At 40.3% G+C, this 19399-nt stretch overlaps 1 protein-coding gene across 1 annotated transcript in view; it reads left to right on the top strand.

Annotated features, from left to right (window-relative positions):
• The window catches only part of ADGRG2 (adhesion G protein-coupled receptor G2), a 72122-nt gene that overhangs the window by 39371 nt on the left and 13352 nt on the right, over positions 1-19399 (top strand). Inside the window, exons 10-18 of the mRNA XM_081949554.1 lie at positions 471-505; positions 615-712; positions 1768-1834; positions 9887-10338; positions 11688-11877; positions 12202-12358; positions 15760-15903; positions 16966-17088; positions 19287-19332. Of these exons, the coding sequence (XP_081805680.1) occupies positions 471-505; positions 615-712; positions 1768-1834; positions 9887-10338; positions 11688-11877; positions 12202-12358; positions 15760-15903; positions 16966-17088; positions 19287-19332 (1312 nt within the window). The remainder of the gene's footprint in view (positions 1-470; positions 506-614; positions 713-1767; positions 1835-9886; positions 10339-11687; positions 11878-12201; positions 12359-15759; positions 15904-16965; positions 17089-19286; positions 19333-19399) is intronic.

The following is a 19399-nucleotide window of genomic DNA, read 5'->3' as shown; positions in this document are numbered from 1 at the left end:
TAAAGTGCATTGGGAGGCAGGAGCTCCCAGCGCTGACTTTGCACGGAACTGTGTGTTATACTCAATGTGTACCAATTCCTCTGATGGGGAGGTAAAACTTGGTTTCCTGAGTTGCTTGGTTTCCTGTGTGTTTGCTTGACTCCTCCCCTCCCTGGTCCAGGCCTGGCCCTTCAAGAGGTCACTTGTTTAGTGAATCTGGCTTCCCTGTTGACTTTGCTTGTCAGGTCACAAAAGGTGATCACATGATCCTGGGACACTGCAACCATATGCATCATTTGCCAAGTATTTGTTCATGTGACCACAGGGAGGCTACAATGGTTGTGTGAAAAACACTCATAAGTCACTTTTTTCAGTGATGTACCTTTGAATGGTCACTAAATGAACTGTTGTACGTTGAGAACTATCTGTACAGAATGCCTATTTCAGCGAGGCCAAATAATTTATTTTTATTGTATTTTGTTCTTTTATAGTCATCTCTCATGCGGTGTAATGAAATAAACCAGAGGTTTGTATTATTATATTTCTCAAATATTATTTGTATTAAGAATACTGAAAGTTTTAATCAGAAGCAGTATACTACCGTAATAGTTTCTATGCTTTCCTTTTCTTTGCAGTGTAGTCAACTGTATTTTTATAATAGAACTGGAGAAAGGAATGAATATAAGCAACATAGTATCAGAGTTAGAAGAAAAAGCAGAACTGAATCTAATGGGTAAGAAAATTATGAATAGAATTTTGCTCTAGAGCTACTTGGTAACAATGTGCTTGCTTTATCTGTCCCAATCTTTGAAACTAAGATGATGGAAAAAGCTACCAGTAGTCTCTCAAGGCATAATTTTTATTCCAAGACTGCATATTCTATGAGTTCTTTTAGGTATGAATATCATTTAAAAATATAAAAGCCATTGTTTCCTTGTATGTCAAATTGTACAGATATTTGTGGTGCTGTTTAGTAGTTCTATGTAACTAGTTCAGCAAAGCATAATAGCAGTGGCAAAGTTACCCAACTGTTTGAAGGAGTTTTGGAGCAGCTGGGCCAAGCTTTCAAATGACTGTAAATCTTTCACGCCTGCAAAGAGTGAATCCAAACAGGTGCTTTGTTTGTTGATTGATTTGCACAGGCCTACTCTTTAGTGAGAAATTTGTTTTATTCAGACATGACACCAATTGAAATATTCCCTCTTTGAACTCCCCTGGAAACAGAGATAACCCCATTGTCCATTGACACCATTTGAATGGTGTCATATTCTGAAGACTCCAATAGGTTCAGTACAGATGACAGCAGGATAAAGGTCATCATATGTATGTACTGCAGTACACATAAGGTATAAGAGCCCTGAGTGAAATGGAAGACAGTCCACTAACTGCTGAGGCTTTGCTCTTCAAATCTATCCATTAAACATGTGGATTGGATCGCTATATGATGGCAACATTATTTGATTCATCTGTGAAGACTAATTATGAGTACTGGTGTAACAGTGGAGACAGTAAATAACAGTGATGTTAATTGCATACTATAGATATCACAAGCTAATGTACAGTGGGGGCTAATCTTATCAGTAGTTATTAAATATTACAGCTAATTAGTTCTAAAGGAGGAATTTCACTGTGAAGTTCCATGAAATGGTGATTACATAATGATCCTATGTAAGATTAATACTTTGTACCACAAACAGAAGTTAGTCTATCAAAGGATGTAATAGCCTTTACAACAGTATACTAATTAATATTAATATATAAGTGCATATAATTCTTTGTTGTTTACAGAATCATGCTGCTGTTCCATGCAGCCTTTTTCTTGTCCAAGTGCCCAAGAGTTGCACCATTTTCAGTGGTAAGTGTAACCTGCTTAATGTAGAAAATTTGGAGTTTACTTGTCATGTTTCTTATTTGGTGCACCATAATTCTCAGCATTGAGAGGGGGAAAAATAGAAAAAATAACATACCATAAAGTCTTATAAACATGATGGGACAAAGGAGAGATAATTTCTTATCCAATAGACCAGAGATGGCAAACCTTTTTTGGCTCGTGTGCCAAAAGCGGGGGGAGCGCGGGGGGGGGTCGTGCATGGGTGTGCCACACTCTTAATGCTATGCACATGACCACAGCGCACATGCGTGCATGACCAGCGCTTCTTCCCATTTTTGGCATGCTTTTTTTGCCCTCCCCAGGCTTCAGAGCCTTTATAGGAACCTGGAGAGGATGAAAACAACCTCCCCCACCCACCCCGGAGGAACGGAATTCCGGGTTGCTCGTAGGGCCGGTTTTGGTCCTCCGGAGCCTTCAGGAGCCCTCTGGGTATTGATTGCACAGCGAGGAAATGTTCTAGTCTTGTTGTTTCCTGTAAATGCCACTCAAAAGAGACGATAGAAAAGTGTAAAAAGACGATAGATGGTGTACAAAGGGAAAGAGATACAAACCCTGAAACAAATTCCACGAAGAGTGAGGGAGCAACGGAGAGACTATCGATTTCTGGTGACACAACTGATTAAACAAGATATACTATTTAGGTGGTTGGTACATGAAGAGATGCTGATAACTTGGCAGGAGAAAAGGATTAAAGTTGACAATCTGGAGAAGGCACAAGATTTATATGAGCAACTAGTAGGCCCGGAAGAGGAACAGAGCAGTAAGGAGGAGTTGGAATATAGAAGCCAGGAAGAACAACAACAGAGAACAACAGAAGGAGAACAAGGAGAAAGTAGTAGGGAGGAGAAAGAGCAACAGAGAGAGGAGGAAGTGAGACCAAAAACAAGGAGCCGAAAAAGAAACTAGAGTTAATAAAAAATAAAGACAGGCAGAGAATTAGGAGGATGGAAGAAGAAATTCAATTATTATCAGTAAATATTAACAGTTTCAATTCGTCAACAAAAAGAAAGCATATCTGGGCAAAATTAACAAAACAAAAGGCAGATATAATATGCTTACAGGAAACACACATTAAAAAACAAGATATAAAATACCTGGAATGTCCTAAATTAGGAAAATTATATGCAGCATCAGCAGAAGAAAAGAGAAAATGGATAGCGATATATGTTAAAGGTGGGATAAAGACAAATTTAATTTGTGCAGACCCAAAGGGAAGAGACCATTCTGGGAGGAGTTTGACTCTGTTGCCCCCGAGGATTTGGACAGGTTGCGTGGACGGCTGCGACCCACCACTTGCTTAACGGACCCGTGCCCCTCCTGGCTGGTACTGGCAGCCTGGGAGGTGACACGAGGCTGGCTCCTGGGCCTGGTGAGCGCCTCACTGGGTGAGGGATACTTACCAACCGCCTTGAAAGAGGCGGTGGTGAGACCCTTGCTCAAGAGGCCTTCGCTCGACCCAATGGAGCTAGCTAACTATCGTCCAGTCTCCAACCTCCCCTTCTTGGCGAAGGTTGTTGAGAATGTGGTGGCGCAGCAATTTCCACAACACCTAGACGATTCCGATTATCTAGACCCACGCCAGTCCGGCTTCCGACCCGGGCACAGCACTGAGACAGCCTTGGTCGCGTTGGTGGATGATCTCTGGAGGGCCAGAGATAGGGGTTGTTCCTCTATCCTGGTCCTATTAGACCTCTCGGCGGCTTTTGATACCATCGACCATGGTATCCTATTGCGCCGGTTGGAGGGGATGGGAGTCGGAGGCACCGTTTTGCGGTGGTTCGGCTCCTACCTCTCCGACCGGAAGCAATGTGTGTTGACAGGGGGGCAGAGGTCGTCCCTGAGGCCACTCACTTGTGGGGTGCCACAGGGGTCGGTCCTCTCGCCTCTTCTGTTCAACGCATATGTGAAGCCGCTGGGTGAGATCATCCGTGGTTTTGGGGTTGAGTACCATCTCTACGCTGATGATACTCAGCTGTATATTTCAACCCCAAACCACCCCAACGAGGCTGTCGAAGTGATGTCCCGGTGTTTGGAAGCCGTCGGGGTCTGGATGGGGGACAACAGACTCAAACTCAACCCCTCCAAGACCGAGTGGCTGTGGTTACCGGCACCTCGGTTCAGCCAGCTGACTCCATCGCTGGCCATAGGGGGCGAACAACTGTCCCCTGTGGAGCGGGCGCGCAATTTGGGCGTCCTCCTTGATGCCCGGCTGTCAATGGAGGACCATGTGGCAGCCGTGGCAAGGGGGGCGTTCCACCAGGTTCGCCTGGTGCGCCAATTGCGCCCCCTACTGGACCGGAGTGCCCTGCGTACGGTCACTCATGCGCTGGTGACGTCTCGCCTGGACTACTGCAATGCCCTCTACATGGGGCTTCCCTTGGGACACATCCGGAGACTGCAGCTAGTTCAGAACACAGCCGCGCGGGTTATTATGGGACGTACACGTTACTCCCACGTAACACCTCTCCTGCGCGAGCTGCACTGGCTACCTGTGGCCTTTCGGGTGCGTTTCAAGGTATTGATCACCATCTTTAAAGCGCTCCATGGCAGAGGACCTAGTTATCTGCAGGATCGCATCCTACCACATACGTCCCTGCGACCTATCCGCTCACACAGGGAGGGGCTCCTCCTGGTGCCGTCTGCTAGGCAATGCCAGCGGGCGACACCTAGGAGTAGATCCTTCTCTGTGATGGGCCCAACCCTCTGGAATGACCTCCCCCCAGACATTCGAACTACCACCGACCTCCGTTCCTTCCGGCAAAAGTTAAAGACTCACCTATTTCAATCAGCTGGCCTGGCACTTTCTTAGCTTTACCTCCCAGGGATTTATTTTATTTTAGGGTTTGGGGTTTTAATTGTGATGTTTTTAGGTATTTATTTCTTAGTACAGCCTATCTCCCCCTCCAAATGTATTTTAAATGTAGCTTAAATGTATTTAATTATTATGATTGGTTTTATTGTATTGACTGTACACCGCCCCGAGTCCCTTTTTGGGAGAGGGGCGGTCTAAAAATCTAAAAAAAATCTAAGAAATAAAAAGAATATTAATGATAGAGATAGGGATAAACCAAAAATCAGTACTACTGGTAGCAATATATGCCCCAAACGAAAATCAGAAGGAACTTTTATAAAAACTACACGAAAAAATTAGAGAAATTGGATTGAGGAATATTTGTATAATAGGAGATTATAATGCCATAGTGGACAGTAAAAAAGATTACGTAAATGACCAAAAAACTAAAAATGAAAAAAAAAATTCAACAACTTGCTTTGAGATGATGGAGGAGCTAAATTTAATAGATATTTGGAGAAAAATGGAACCAGAAAAAAAATAATTTACCTTTTACTCCAATCCACATCAATCCTGATCACGGATCGATATGACATGGATGAATGGGGAAATTGGGGCAGAAATACATACAATTGAAATATTATCAAATACGTGGGCAGATCACAACCCCATTAAAATAATTTGGGAAGGGAAAAAAACTAGACAAAAATGGATGTTAAATTTGCAAATATTAAAAGAAAAAGAATTTATTCAAAAATATAGAAACGAATTGGAGTTATTCCTTAAGGAAAACATAAAAAAACAGACATCTATACAAAATTTATGGGACACCATGAAAGCTTATTCCCGCAGAATTATTATAGTGGATTCAGCAAAAAGAAACAAAGAGAAATGGGCACAACAGAAGATATTAGAGGAGGAAATTAAAAATTTAGAAATTGAATTACAAAATAAGCCACAGAATGACAAAATTAGAAAGGATTGGATGTTAGCAAAACATAAATTAAATATACAGTATCAGACCAGGAAGAAATGGTAAAGGGCCTAAAACTAACAAAACAAAACTTCTTTGAGCAAGCAAATAAACCGGGGAGGTGGTTGTCATACAGATTGAGAAAAGAGAGGAAAAAAAGATTAATATATCAACTTTAAGAGGAAACTGGTGAATTACAACATACAATGGAAGGGAAGAAAAAGATTGCATACAAGTACTTTGAGAATCTGTATAAAGAGGAACAAGCAGATAAAAAACAAATAAAAGAATATCTGAATGGAAAAGAAACACCGTCAATAACAGAAGACATGAAAGAAATGTTGTCCAAAAAAATAACGAAACTAGAATTGAAACAGGTGATCCAAAAACAGAAAAATAGTAAAATGCCAGGCCCAGATGGATTTCCAGCAGAATGGTAAAAAATAATAGATGAATTGAACGAATTGATAGAACCCTTGATGTTGGAGATGTATAATGAGGCACTGATGAAAGCAAAAATACCAGATTCATGGAGGGAAGCACATATTACATTAATATTTAAAGAAGGTGCAGATAAAAAACAGATTCAAAACTATAGGCCAATCTCATTGTTAAATGCCGACTATAAAATATTCACAACAATAATAGCAGAGAGATTGAAAAAACTATTAAATGACTATATACATCCAGACCAAAATGGATTTCTCCCAACAAGACAAATTAGGAATAATACCAGAATAGTAGCAAATCTTAGAGTACTACGAGGCGCATCCAGAGAAACAAGTGGCACTTGTTTTTCTGGATGCACAGAAGGCCTTTGACAATTTAAATTGGGAATTCATGATGCAACAAATTAAGAATATGAAATTAGGGGACCAATTTGAAAGATTAATAGAAACGATATACTCTACCCAAAGGGCAAATATATTATTAAATGGGGAAAGTACAGAGACCTTTAAAATAATGAAAGGAATAAGATAGGGTTGCCCACTATCACCTCTGCTCTTTATCCTGATGCTTGAAAGTCTGCTAACAAGAGTTAGACAAAATTCGGAGATAAGAGGAACTAAAATTAAAAGAGAAGAGTATAAAATGCAGGCCTTTGCAGATGATTTGGTATTCATTATAGAAGAATGAATGCTAGAAACAGGAAATAGTTTAATGCGAGAATTAGAAAAATATGGAGATGCAGCAGGGTTAAAGATTAATAGAGAAAAGACTAAAATGATAACTAAAAATTTGAAGGAAGAACAAAATAAAGAATTAGAAAGAATAATAGGACTGCAAGTGACAAAGAAAGTTAAGTATCTTGGAATATGGCTAACTGCAAAGTGCTCAACTATAAAAGAAAATAATTATATAAAATTAGTGCAACAAATAAAAAAAGATCTAGAATTATGGGGGAAACTACAACTATCATTATTATGGAAAATAGCAGTGATAAAAATGAATGTATTACCGAGACTATTATACTTATTTCAAACAATTCCCATAAAATTAGAAAAAAATTTTTTATTGAATTGAACAAGATTAAAATTTATATGGCAAGGGAAGAAAGCCAGGATGAAGTTGAAAGTTCTACAGGATGACAGAAGCGGAGGTGGTATGGGACTCCCTGACTGGGAGCTTTATTACAAAGCAGCAGCATTAACATGGATTAGGAATTGGATAAATTTAAAAAATAAAAGAATACTAACATTAGAGGGCCATGATTTGCAAAGGGGATGGCACTTTTTCCTATGGGAGGAGGTTAAAAAGAAACAAAAATACTTTCATAGACACTATATTAGAGATGCACTGATACAGGTCTGAAATAAAATTAGAGAAAAATACTACATGAAAATACCGATATGGCTTTTCACTATGGAAGCTATGACACATCCCAATGCACTAGATCTATCGAAAATGGTTGGATATAGTGAAATTTTAGACATCCAAGGAAATTTGAAAACAAATCAGGAATTAAAGGAGCAAAATATAAATATAGACTGGTGGCGATACCTTCAACTACAATCGAGATGCAAAAAAGATGTAAAAGAATATGGAATATACACAGAATTACAACAAATAGATAAAATTTTAATTGGCCTGGAAAATAAATTTATAATGAAAATATACAAATATTTATTAGAAATAACATTAGAAGAAGAAAAAGTTAAAGGTTGCATGATAGCATGGGCCAAAAACTTTGGACACAATATAGATCTAGTGGATGGGAAAGAATTTGGAACACAAATTATAAACTAACACGATCAGTAGCACTCAACGAAAATATGTATAAAATGTTTTATCGTTGGCATTTACCACCAATGAGATTGGCTAAAATGTACCTAAACATGAATCCGACCTGCTGGAAGTGTAAAAAAAATACAAGGGACTTTCTATCACATATGATGGACCTGCCCGGGAACTCAAAAATATTGGACAAAAATTTGGAAATGGGTGCAAGAAATTACAGGAGAACAAATAAAATACAAACCCGAACTCTTTCTGCTGGGAATAATCAAAGGGAAATATACAAAGAAAATTAAGTACATATTAACACATCTGCTGACCACAGCTAGAATAGCATTGCCCAATGCTGGAAACAAAATAATATCCCCTCGGATGAATTAGTGATACAAATTTTTTGGGATTGTGCAGAGATGGACAAATTAACACTAAAATTAAAAGGCAAAGAAGAGTTGGAATATTATGAAATTTGGAACAAGTGGTACAAATGGCTGCAAAACAAGAATAAAATTAATTTAGCTGAAAAACTGTGTATAAAGGTTTATAAACATAGATGCGAAATAATATTTACATGTACAGGTATGATGACATAATAATGTTGATATAATGACTGTAAGGTGTTGTAGAAGGAAAAATAATAATAATAAAAAAGAAGAAAAGAAAAGCTAAAACCTTTAGTATATATTTTTATGAACTTATCCCTTGACATAAGAATTGATGATTAAATATAGAAAAAAATGCTTTTAAGGCATGCAGACGGGTGGGTTTCAAAACTTTTTACTACCTATTCTGTGGGCATGGTCTATTTGTGGGCATGGCTTGGTGGTCATGTGACTGGGTGAGAGTGGCCAACTTGATGTCACTCACCAGGAGATGTCACGGATTAGGTAAAATGTGAAGCTCACTTAACAACGCTCTTGCTTAGCAACCAAAATTTTGGGCTCAATTGTAGTCATAAGTCAAGGACTATCTCTGCCTTCCTCTGCATGGCAGTCTTGCCCTAGTAAACTCCTTCTCCTTTCTGGCAGTCTTCCTCTGTTAGAGGCACCAAAATAATTCAGACAATGTAAGGTTTCCTGCTGCAGCAGGGTGTTGGACTAGATGACCTCTGAATAGCCTTCTAGCCCTAAATTGCTGTGTTGTGCTGTGCTGTGCTGTGCTGTGCTGTGCTATCCTTCCTTCCTTCCTTCCTTCCTTCTTTCTTTCTTTCTTTCTTTCTTTCTCCCTTCCCTCTGTGGGAACCCCCCCCCCCAATAACTGCTGAATGTCACTTTGCAAACCTCCTTCTGAGCAGCTTTTAAATTTAAAGCAAGACTCCAAAGTGTGCAGCTTTAAGACTTGTGGACTTCAACTCCCAGAATTCCACAGCCAGGCATACACTGTTCCGATTTAAAACAACAACATTTATTTTTCTCCTTTGCTGTATCTCCCAGCTGAAAAGTGAGTTTCCTTCTTTCTTTCTTTCTTTCTTTCTTTCTTTCTTTCTTTCTTTCTTTCTTTCTTTCTTTCTTTCTTTCTTTCTTGTTCTTTCTCTTTCTTTCTCCCTTCCCTTCCTTCCTTCCTCCCTCCCTCTCTCTTACTTTTTAAAGCTTTTTTTCCCTTGCCTGAACCAGCAGGGGAAAAAACCTTTTTAAAAATAGCTTCTGACAAAGCTTCTGATGGGAGAACAGGTTTGTGGGCATGGCCAAGCCACCATTACTACTGGTCCTATCCGGTACACCAGATTTTCACTACGTCTTCTGACGTACTGTACAGTACCGGGAGGAACCCACCCCTGCATGCAGAAATAGGCTTTTAGATTATTTACATAATAAAAGTATTATTAATTTTAGAAGGCTATCCAACTCCATAACACTATGCAGTATTCATGAAAAATCATAAAAGCATAAAATAGAAATATAATAATAATCAAATTCATTATTCTTTGAAGAGATGGGACAGATAAATATTTGGATTTTTCTTTATCCTTTTAAAAGTATAAGCTGCAACTAAATCAATGCTGATATTGTTTTTCTTATAGTGATATTCATGAACCAGTTGCCTGTAGTGGTCATAATACTCCTGACTCTCCAGTTTCACCTGTAGGTCCTTCCTCTTTTACAATGCATCATGAAGACTTTTCCTCTGAATTGTCCTCTGAATCAACAACTATTTTGTCACCTCCTTTCACTGAGCCTGCAACAATAAATATTTCTACTATAAATGCTACTTCTAATCCTTTTACTGAGCTTTCTTCTGGATTTCCTACAAAGTCAACCAATATATTTGTTCCTTCAACCTTGGTTGAAACAATTAATTCAAATTTTACAAACCATTCTATCCAACCTATTAGTACTTTTCCAGAAGTATATCCCACAACACCTACAATATCAAATGCTCAGCATACAACATCCATTTCTTCAGCCCTCATGTCCACGTCTTCTTCCATGATCTACACTAATGATATTGGAGGACCACGTAAAAAAAGCACAGGTAACATTGATTTAAATGGATCTTGTTTGTTTTGTTTGTTTGTTTTATTGAATTTATATGCCACCCTTCTCCCAAAGGACTCTGGGCGGCATACAACATTAAAAAACACATACTACAAAAGTTAAAAGGAAATTAGAAACAATCCAAAAAACAAATCCAATTAATATAACACTAACATTTTAAAAATTAGATAAAATTAACAGGCCAGGCCGGCTTGCTGGAAAAGCCAACTTTTTAGGGTGTGTTGGAAGGTCAGGGATTATGCGAAGCTCCAGGGGCAGCTCATTCCAGAGGGAAGGCGCTCCCACAGAGAAGGCTCTCCCCCTGGGGGTTGCTAGCCGACACTGTTTGGCCGACGGCACCCTGAGAAGGCCAACTCTGTGGGATCGCACTGGACGGTGGGAGGCTACAGGTGACAGTAGATCGTCTCGCAGGTACCCTGGGCCTAAGCCATGGAGCGCATTAAAGGTCATAATTAGTACCTTGAATCGCACCCGGAAAACACCCGGATCTTCTGTTGTGACCCTGATATATGCATATAGTTTGATGAGTATGTGGAAGTACTAGGATTGTGCATGCTTCAGAAATGAAAGTGCTTTTGATTTCACACAACCACAGTTCTCTACTATTTAGAAAAACAGAAGCTTCCTGAAAAACTTTAGATAGTGGCACCTTTTTTTAAAGGCTCATGTCAAGTTGTTTTAATGAATGCTGGAGATGTTCTGCTTGTGTAAGGTCAGAAACACTTCTTCCAAGTTATTTTCAAAGAATGAACCACTCTTACTGATATGCAGACTACTTCCACATAAATATATCTAAAATCATAACACTTATCATAACGGATGACATTTGCTTGATAAAATTGATCTCTATTGTCTGATGGAATTCCTAATTTTATTTCTATCAAAAGAAATGGGGCAGTATAGGTCATTAGCTATGTGCTCACTTTAGCAAAAGCATTAATTGCTGATTTCAGCAGCAAAAGTACTTCACTGAACTATCCTAATTTCTGTTTGAAGAAGCTTCCAAATCAAAATGGATGTTTTTCCTCTGTTCCTATCTTCCATCCAGTGGTGATTTATTCAGTGAGCTGGTTTTGGCCTCCACTGCATTCATGCCACAAAAGATATACTATATGTGCATCAGATTCTACTTTGAATCAAAGGACGTGTTCAAAGGACTGCATAAATAAACAAAACTTCTACAATGCTTTGAAGCCTTTTAATGGTGTTTTGTCCGTGCCATTTTATTCAAATAAGGAAACAAAAAACCCCAAATATGGAGTACTTCATTTTCCTGATTTTCGGTTTGTTTAAAAGTGCTGTTTCCCTCCTCCTATTTTTTTGTAGAGCAAATCTCTCATAATAATTCAAGGATTACGAATAGTATTGATGCCTCCAATGTCAGCAGCATTGTTTCGGAGCTTGAAGGCTACTTAACTGCAGAAACAATAGCATCATCTCTTGGACAGTCAATGCTGGAAAGAGTTAGCTTCCTTCTAAGCATGCCTCAATCACAAATATATCCAATGTCTAAAAGGTATGTGTCTATAATGTAAGAAACATATTTCTATATAAAATATTTTTCTTGAAATGAATTGTGTTTACAGATGTCCTATTATTCTTTTTAAAGTCTTTGAAATGTAATTTTTCATTGTTTTCCAAATATATTTCAGATCATGTTCTTGAGATGGTATAGATGAAAAACTATATTTTTCTCAAAAAATTTAACTTTTTACAATTATCTATCAACATGTTTGTTCTTGCATGTAATTCAATTGAGTTTTCGTGAAAATATTGTACTTTTAAAAATTGATAGTAATAAAAATCACACAAGTAATTATCTGTATTACTCTCTCGTTAGAATAATAAAAATAGTGGATATGATTGGATTAAAGTTGAAATTCTCAACAACATCCATTAATCTTACCACTCCTACTTTGGCTCTGGCTGTCCTGAAAGTCAATAGCAGCTCTTTTAGCAAAGTTTCTTTTGCTGTTCAACATTCCTCAGATCTTGAGGTAAGCCATATTTTTTTCATCTTTAAAATTTCTTTTGGATTTTAAGTAAAAGTCTTTAAAATATAAGTTTGAGTATAGAATTTGTTGGTAAATCCAAAGACCCCAAAGCTAAAGATGTATCAGAAGAGCAGATAAATACAACTCTGGTTTACATTTTTGCCCATTTTTAATTAGGCATGTATTTTATGCCAGTCTCCTCAAAAACAAACCACTTCAAATTAAATTGACTATTAAATAATTAAAAATTAAAAATTAAAAATATAGGATCTGCACATTATATGACCTGATCAGAGATGGGTTCCTACCAGTTCGGACCTGTTTGGCTGAATAGGTAGTATCTTTGGCGGCCTGGTCACTTCCAGTTCGAGCAACCCAGGCTTGCCATGCCACCTAAGTAGTTTCTGGGTCACTGGCCCTGAACACCCGCCCCACCCAGTCAGTCCTCTCCTCCATATGGTGCCTGCCCTGCACCCCAACTGAGCTGCCTTCTTCTGCCTACAGGTAAGTCTCGCTAGCCCCCCCCTCCCCAGAGCTTTTGCATCCCCCCCACTGGGATTGCAACCTTACTTCCCCCGCTCCTTCCAGGATCCCCACGAGCCCCATTTTGGCTAGCAGGGGCCTTCAGGGAGGCCTGCTAAGCCCAAAATAGGGCATGGGGGCCCCCTGCACCCATTTTTGCTCCCAGGGGGCTTCAGGAGGGTCTGCTAGGCCAAAATAGGGCATGGGTGGGTACCTAGCAAGCATCCCTGCAGCCCCCTGGGAGCAAAAATGGGCTGGGGGTGGGGCTTCAAGGGAGAAAGAAATCCTAACTGTTTGGGAATTTCGAAGTGCATGGAGCAGAGGTCTTCAAACTTGGCAACTTTAAGACTTGTGGACTTCAAGTCCCAGAATTCAGCTCTGCTGGCTGGAGAATTCTGGGAGTTGAAGTCCACAAGTCTTAAAGTTGTCAAATTTGAAGACCTCGGGCATGGAGATTTGAGTTGAGAGCTTATTGAAAGTGCAGCTAGCTATCCTTGCTCAGGCTAAGCTAATCAATAGTGGAGCTCTAAAAATGCCAGATGATCAATGGGCATGTTCTCTGTTTCAAAACGTCTGGCTTTTCTTCCTCCTACCAAAGACCTTCTGGGGTTCTTCACAGGAAGGGGGAAAGGGGGGAGGGAGGGAAGGGAGAAAATAAGAAAGGGAGGAAAGGGAGAAAAAAAGAAAGAAAGAGGGAGGGAAGGGAGAAATAGGGAAGGGTGAAAGAAAGAAAGAAAGAAAGAAAGAAAGAAAGAAAGAAAGAAAGAAAGAAAGAAAGAAAGAAAGAGAAAGGAAGAAAGAAAGAAAGAAAGAAAGAGGGAGGGAGGAATGGGAAAAGAAAGAAAGAGGGAGGGAGGGGAGGGAGGGAAAAAGAGGGGAAGGGAGAAAGAAAGAAAGAAAGAAAGAAAGAAAGAAAGAAAGAGGGACTGGAGAAAGAAAAAAAGAAAGGGAGGGAGGGAAGGAGCGAAGAAAGAAGAGGGAAGGGAGAAAGAGGTAAGGTAAGGGAAAGTGAATAAGATACGGATGGATGGATGGATGGATGGATGGATGGATGGATAGAGGGAGGAAGGGAGGGAGGGAGGGAGAGAGAGAAAACAGAGAGGAAGGAAGAACAACAAACTTGGCACTAGACACAGCTTCAGAGGATGCTTTGAAACAACACAGCAATCCAGGGCTGGAAGGGACCTCAGAGGTATCTAGTTGAACCCCCTGCTCCAGCAGGAGACCTTATATCATCTTGGCTATTTTGGTGCCTCTAACCCACAGGAGAAATTCCCAGAAATCTCCAGGCATTGCCAAACTCTCCCCCCAGTAAAAAAAAAAAAACCTAGAGCAAAACTTCATGCAGTATTAAAAAGAATAGAAAAGGGGGTTACTGTGTATTGTTTAATGGACTGCTAAATTGGCAAAATGGATGGCTACATTGGCCAGTCCCACCCGGTTATATGACCACCAAGCCACTCCCACCCGGTCACATGACCAAACCATTCCCACCCAGTCACATGATTGCCAAGCTACACCCACAGAACCAGTAGTAAAATTTTTGAAACCCACTACTGGACCTGATGCAGGCAGGTGTATGGTGTACCTTATTGTGAATATATCCTGGAATACAATATGTCTATTTAACTAGCCCCAGCTGGGTTTTTGTTTTCAAAGAATATAATTCAGGTAGCCCTCGACTTATGACTATAATTGAGGCCAGAATTTCAATTATAACTTGTGCTGGTCTTCAAGTGGATCATCAGACGACCATGCCTGGCTACAACCTTATTTGCAGTGGTTAAGCAAATGTGATAGTCATCAAATAAATGCAGTGGTCATTCAGCAAAATTTTTGCCATTAAATGAAAGCTAATACCAGTTTCTAGCAAAAAAAAAACCATTGTAAATCACAGTCATGTGACTGTGAGACACTGCAGATAGATGCAGGTCACTTGATGAGTACTAAAAATTCAGTCACATAATGGGGGATGGTGTAGTCATTGAAATTTCAAATTTGGGTCATAACTACCTTTTTTGGAGGTTAATTGTAACTTTGGTTGCTATATGTAATGGTGCACTTTTTTCTTCTGTGAAAAGTAGCAAAACGTATAACACATAAACTTTTAAATCTAAAAAACATAGGAAATGTTTAATTGCTGCTAGAAAGGAAGTGGAGCAGTGGTGAGATTCACAATTTTTTACTACTGGTTCTGTGGGCGTGGCTTGGTGGGCGTTATGTAGCTTGCTGGGCATGGCAGAGGAAGGATACTGCAAAATCCCCATTCTCTCCCCACTCCTGGGGGAAGCTTACTGCAAAATCCCTATTACCTCCCCACCCCACTAACCTTTCCAGCTTCATTCTCCTGTTCAGGGCAACAAAAGAAGATCAGCTGGGAGGCAGTGGGGGGCGGGGCCAGCCTATTTGCCGGTTCTCCAAACTACTCAAAATTTCCGCTACCCAGTTCTGCAGAACCTGTCAGAACTGGCTTCATACCACCTCTGAAATGGAGAGAGAAGCATAGTTAATCACTTTGCAACAGGAAACAAATTTTTATGAGCCATTTCAGTCTAGTAGTTAAGACATCAGGCCAAAAACCATGAGCTCTAGTCCTGCCTCAGACATGAAAGGTTATTTTCTCTCACTTTCTCTTAGCTCCCTCTCCTCACAGGCTTGTAATGGGGAAATCTGAGGAAGAAAGAATATTATGTATGCTCCTCACCTTGAGTTTTTTATAACAAATAATAAAAATGGAATAAAAATAAGTACAATTATGTGCCTGCTTTTCATGACTCAAGAATGGATGCTTGTCTCTTGCATTAATGTTAATCTATTATACATAGCACAAAGCACAAAGATTCATTATCTATTTTGGGGGGGGGGTGTCTTTTTTTTTAAAGGCTACCCTTGGAATTGAAGTGCCATCAAAGATTATTGGAGCCATTACACTTCCATCATCAATAATGGCAGAATTGTCACCTCAAGAGAAGCTTATAGCTTCTAGAATTACATTTAACTTTTTTAAAAAAACAACTCTATTCCAGGTATTTTTATAGTTTCAAAGCATGCTTGAAATTTTAAAATATAATCTATTTGTCCCTGACACTATTGTTTCTATCGTGTTTCCCCAAAAATATGACATGTCCTGAAAATAAGGCCATGTCTTTTTTTTCAGGTGGGCAAAAATATAACCTCACTCCTGAAAATAAGCCCCTTGGACAGCCCTCCCCTCCCCGGCCAGGCAGAGCACCACTCACCGACCTAGCATTACCCCAAGGGGCCAAGCCGCGGGAACCAGGGAGACAAAGGTGTTTGCATGGCTTGGTGCCTTCAGGATACCGCTAGGTCGGTGACTGGCGCTGTGCCCAGCTGGAGAGGGGGGTTGTCGGGTGGCTGCTCTCTCGCGAGTGGGCTCCTGAAGAGCTTGGAACAGCCTCAGGGGCGAATGGCTATGTTGCGCTGACCACGCTTATGAGCAGACGCCTGACAAGCCCCCTTTCATTCACTGACCTAGAGATATTCCAAAAGCACTAAGCTGCATGAGTGCCTGTTCCCCGCCCCCTGGCTCCCGTGGCTTGGCACCGTTAGAATACCTCTACATCAGTGAATGGCGCTCTGCACGGCTGGAGAGGGGGATTGCGCAGCGGCTGTTCTGTTCCCTGCTCGCGTGCTCCCAGCCTCACCATGCCCTGGGTCAGCTCTCCCTGCAGGGCCAGGACACTGCCGCCGCCGCTATCCCAGCGTAGCTTCTTCTGCGGCTTCCAAACCCCGGAGTTTGGCTGCCAAGTGTTCCAGCAGTGGCCACTCTAGGAGTACGCTCTATGGTTGTGGGAGGGCAGCTGGATATGGCGCTGTGCCCGGCTGGAAAGGGGTTTTGCTGGGCGGCTGCTCATGAGCATGGTCACCTCATGGCCGCCATGTTGCCGCTCGCAAGAGAGCAGCAGCCCGGCAACCCCAAAACAATAAGCCCTCCCCCAATAATAAGGACCAAGCCATATTTTGTGGGTCAAAAGAAAATAAGATCCTGTCTTATTTTTAGGGAAACTCGGTAGCAATCAACATTATTATACTTAATTAATAAGAATGTACATGGTTGCATTTCACAGGATTCTACGCTGAAAAATCTGTCTTTGTTCAGTTATGTTATATCATCAAGTATTGCTAACCTTTCAGTTAACAACCTGAAGACAAATGTGACTGTCACGCTACAAAATATCAGGCCTAATCAGGTACCAATTTGCACACTATTTTTTATTTTCATATGCTTCATTTCAGCAGTTAATCATTTTAGCTATCTGAATATGTAGATATTTTTATGAATGTAGCTGAATAATATTGTACAATTTACCTCCTAATTACCATATGTTGTCATTCTGAAGTACAGGTGAAACTCAAAAAATTAGAATATCATGCAAAAGTTCATTTATTTCAGTAATGCAACTTAAAAGGTGAAACTAATATATGAGATAGACTCATTACATGCAAAGCAAGATAGTTCAAGCTGTGATTTGTCATAATTGTGATGATTATGGCTTACAGCTCATGAAAACCCCAAATCCACAATCTCAGAAAATTAGAATATTATGAAAAGGTGCAATATTCTAGGCTCAAAGTGTCCCACTCTAATCAGCTAATTAAGCCATAACACCTGCAAAGGGTTCCTGAGCCTTTAAATGGTCTCTCAGTCTGGTTCAGTAGGAATCACAATCATGGGAAAGACTGCTGACCTGACAGTTGTGCAGAAAACCATCATTGACACTCTCCATAAGGAGGGAAAGCCTCAAAAGGGAATTGCAAAAGAAGTTGGATGTTCCCAAAGTGCTGTATCAAAGCACATTAATAGAAAGGTATGTGGAAGGAAAAAGTGTGGGAGAAAAAGGTGCACAAGCAGCAGAGATGACCGCAGTCTGGAGAGGATTGTCAGGAAAAGGCCATTCAAAAGTGTTGGGGACTTTCACAAGGAGTGGACTGAGGCTGGAGTCAGTGCATCAAGAGTCACCACACAGAAACGGATCCTGGACATGGGCTTCAAATATTGTGTTCCTCTTGTCAAGCCGCTCCTGAACAACAAACAACGTCAGAAGCGTCTTACCTGGGCTAAAGAAAAACAGACCTGGTCTGTTGCTCAGTGGTCCAAAGTCCTCTTTTCTGATGAGAGCAACTTTTGCATCTCATTTGGAAACCAAGGACCCAGAGTACGGAGGAAGAATGGAGAGGCACACACTGCAAGATGCTTGAAGTCCAGTGTGACGTTTCCACAGTCTGTGTTGATTTGGGGAGCCATGTCATCTGCTGGTGTTGGTCCACCATGCTTCATTAAGTCCAGGGTCAACGCAGCTGTCTACCAGGAGATTTTGGAGTACTTCATGCTTCCTTCCGCAGACGAGCTTTATGAGGATGCTGACTTCATTTTCCAGGACTTGGCACCTGCCCACACTGCCAAAATCACCAAAACCTGGTTCAATGACTGTGGGATTACTATGCTTGATTGGCCAGCAAACTCGCCTGACCCGAACCCCATAGAGAATCTATGGGGCATTGCCAAGCGAAAGATGAGAGACATGAGACCGAACAATGCAGAAGAGCTGAAGGCCGCTATTGAAGCATCCTGGTCTTCCATAACACCTCAGCAGTGCTACAGGCTGATAGCTTCCATGCCACGCCGCATTGAGGCAGTAATTGCTGCAAAAGGGGCCCAGACCAAGTACTGAGTACATATGCACGCTTATACTTTTCAGAGGTCCGATATTGTTCTATGTACAATCTTTGTTTTATTGATTGCATGTAATATTCTAATTTTCTGAGATTGTGGATTTGGGGTTTTCATGAGCTGTAAGCCATAATGATCACAATTATGGCAAATCACGGCTTGAACTATCTTGCTTTGCATGTAATGAGTCTATCTCATATATTAGTTTCATCTTTTAAGTTGCATTACTGAAATAAATGAACTTTTGCATGATATTCTAATTTTTTGAATTTCATCTGTAATGTAGGCAGATATGTCCTTTTGAACTGAGGCTGCATATTCATATTTATACTACTAATTAAAAAGGTCAATTTCCACTATGTTTTCTTTGCATTACTAAGTAGAGATTTTATAAGCCGCCTTGTATAAGGTTCAAAAGCTGCTTGATGCTTTGCATATTTTGACAAGTGTCCAGAACACACTTACACACTCAGCTCCTCATGATTTATTCTTGGTACTTTCTATTTGTAAAAACAGGAATAAATTTGGGTTCTGACTCAGAGAGTTCACCTGAGCAAACTCTGTAGGGAGTTTTTGTGGTGTTTTAGAATTCCTTGTAGCCCTATGGAAACAGTCTGAAGTGATAGATGTACCTACATCTAAGCAAACAAGTGCTGCTTCTTTTTAATATATGGATCATGTGGTATGTAGCTAAGCTTTTTTTCCTCTTCCAATCAGGATAATTTTACTTTAAGATGTGCCTTCTGGGATTTCAGTAAAAATGGTATGTTTCACAATCATGTGACTTCATTTATGTTACTTAAGCTAGTTAAAAACTGTATGGCTTACAA

This window comes from Natrix helvetica, assembly GCF_964273705.1.
Source record: "Natrix helvetica genome assembly, chromosome: 3".
NCBI lineage: Eukaryota > Metazoa > Chordata > Lepidosauria > Squamata > Natricidae > Natrix > Natrix helvetica.
The sequence above is the reverse complement of the archived record's forward strand: the minus strand, read 5'-3'. Positions and strand labels throughout refer to the sequence as shown.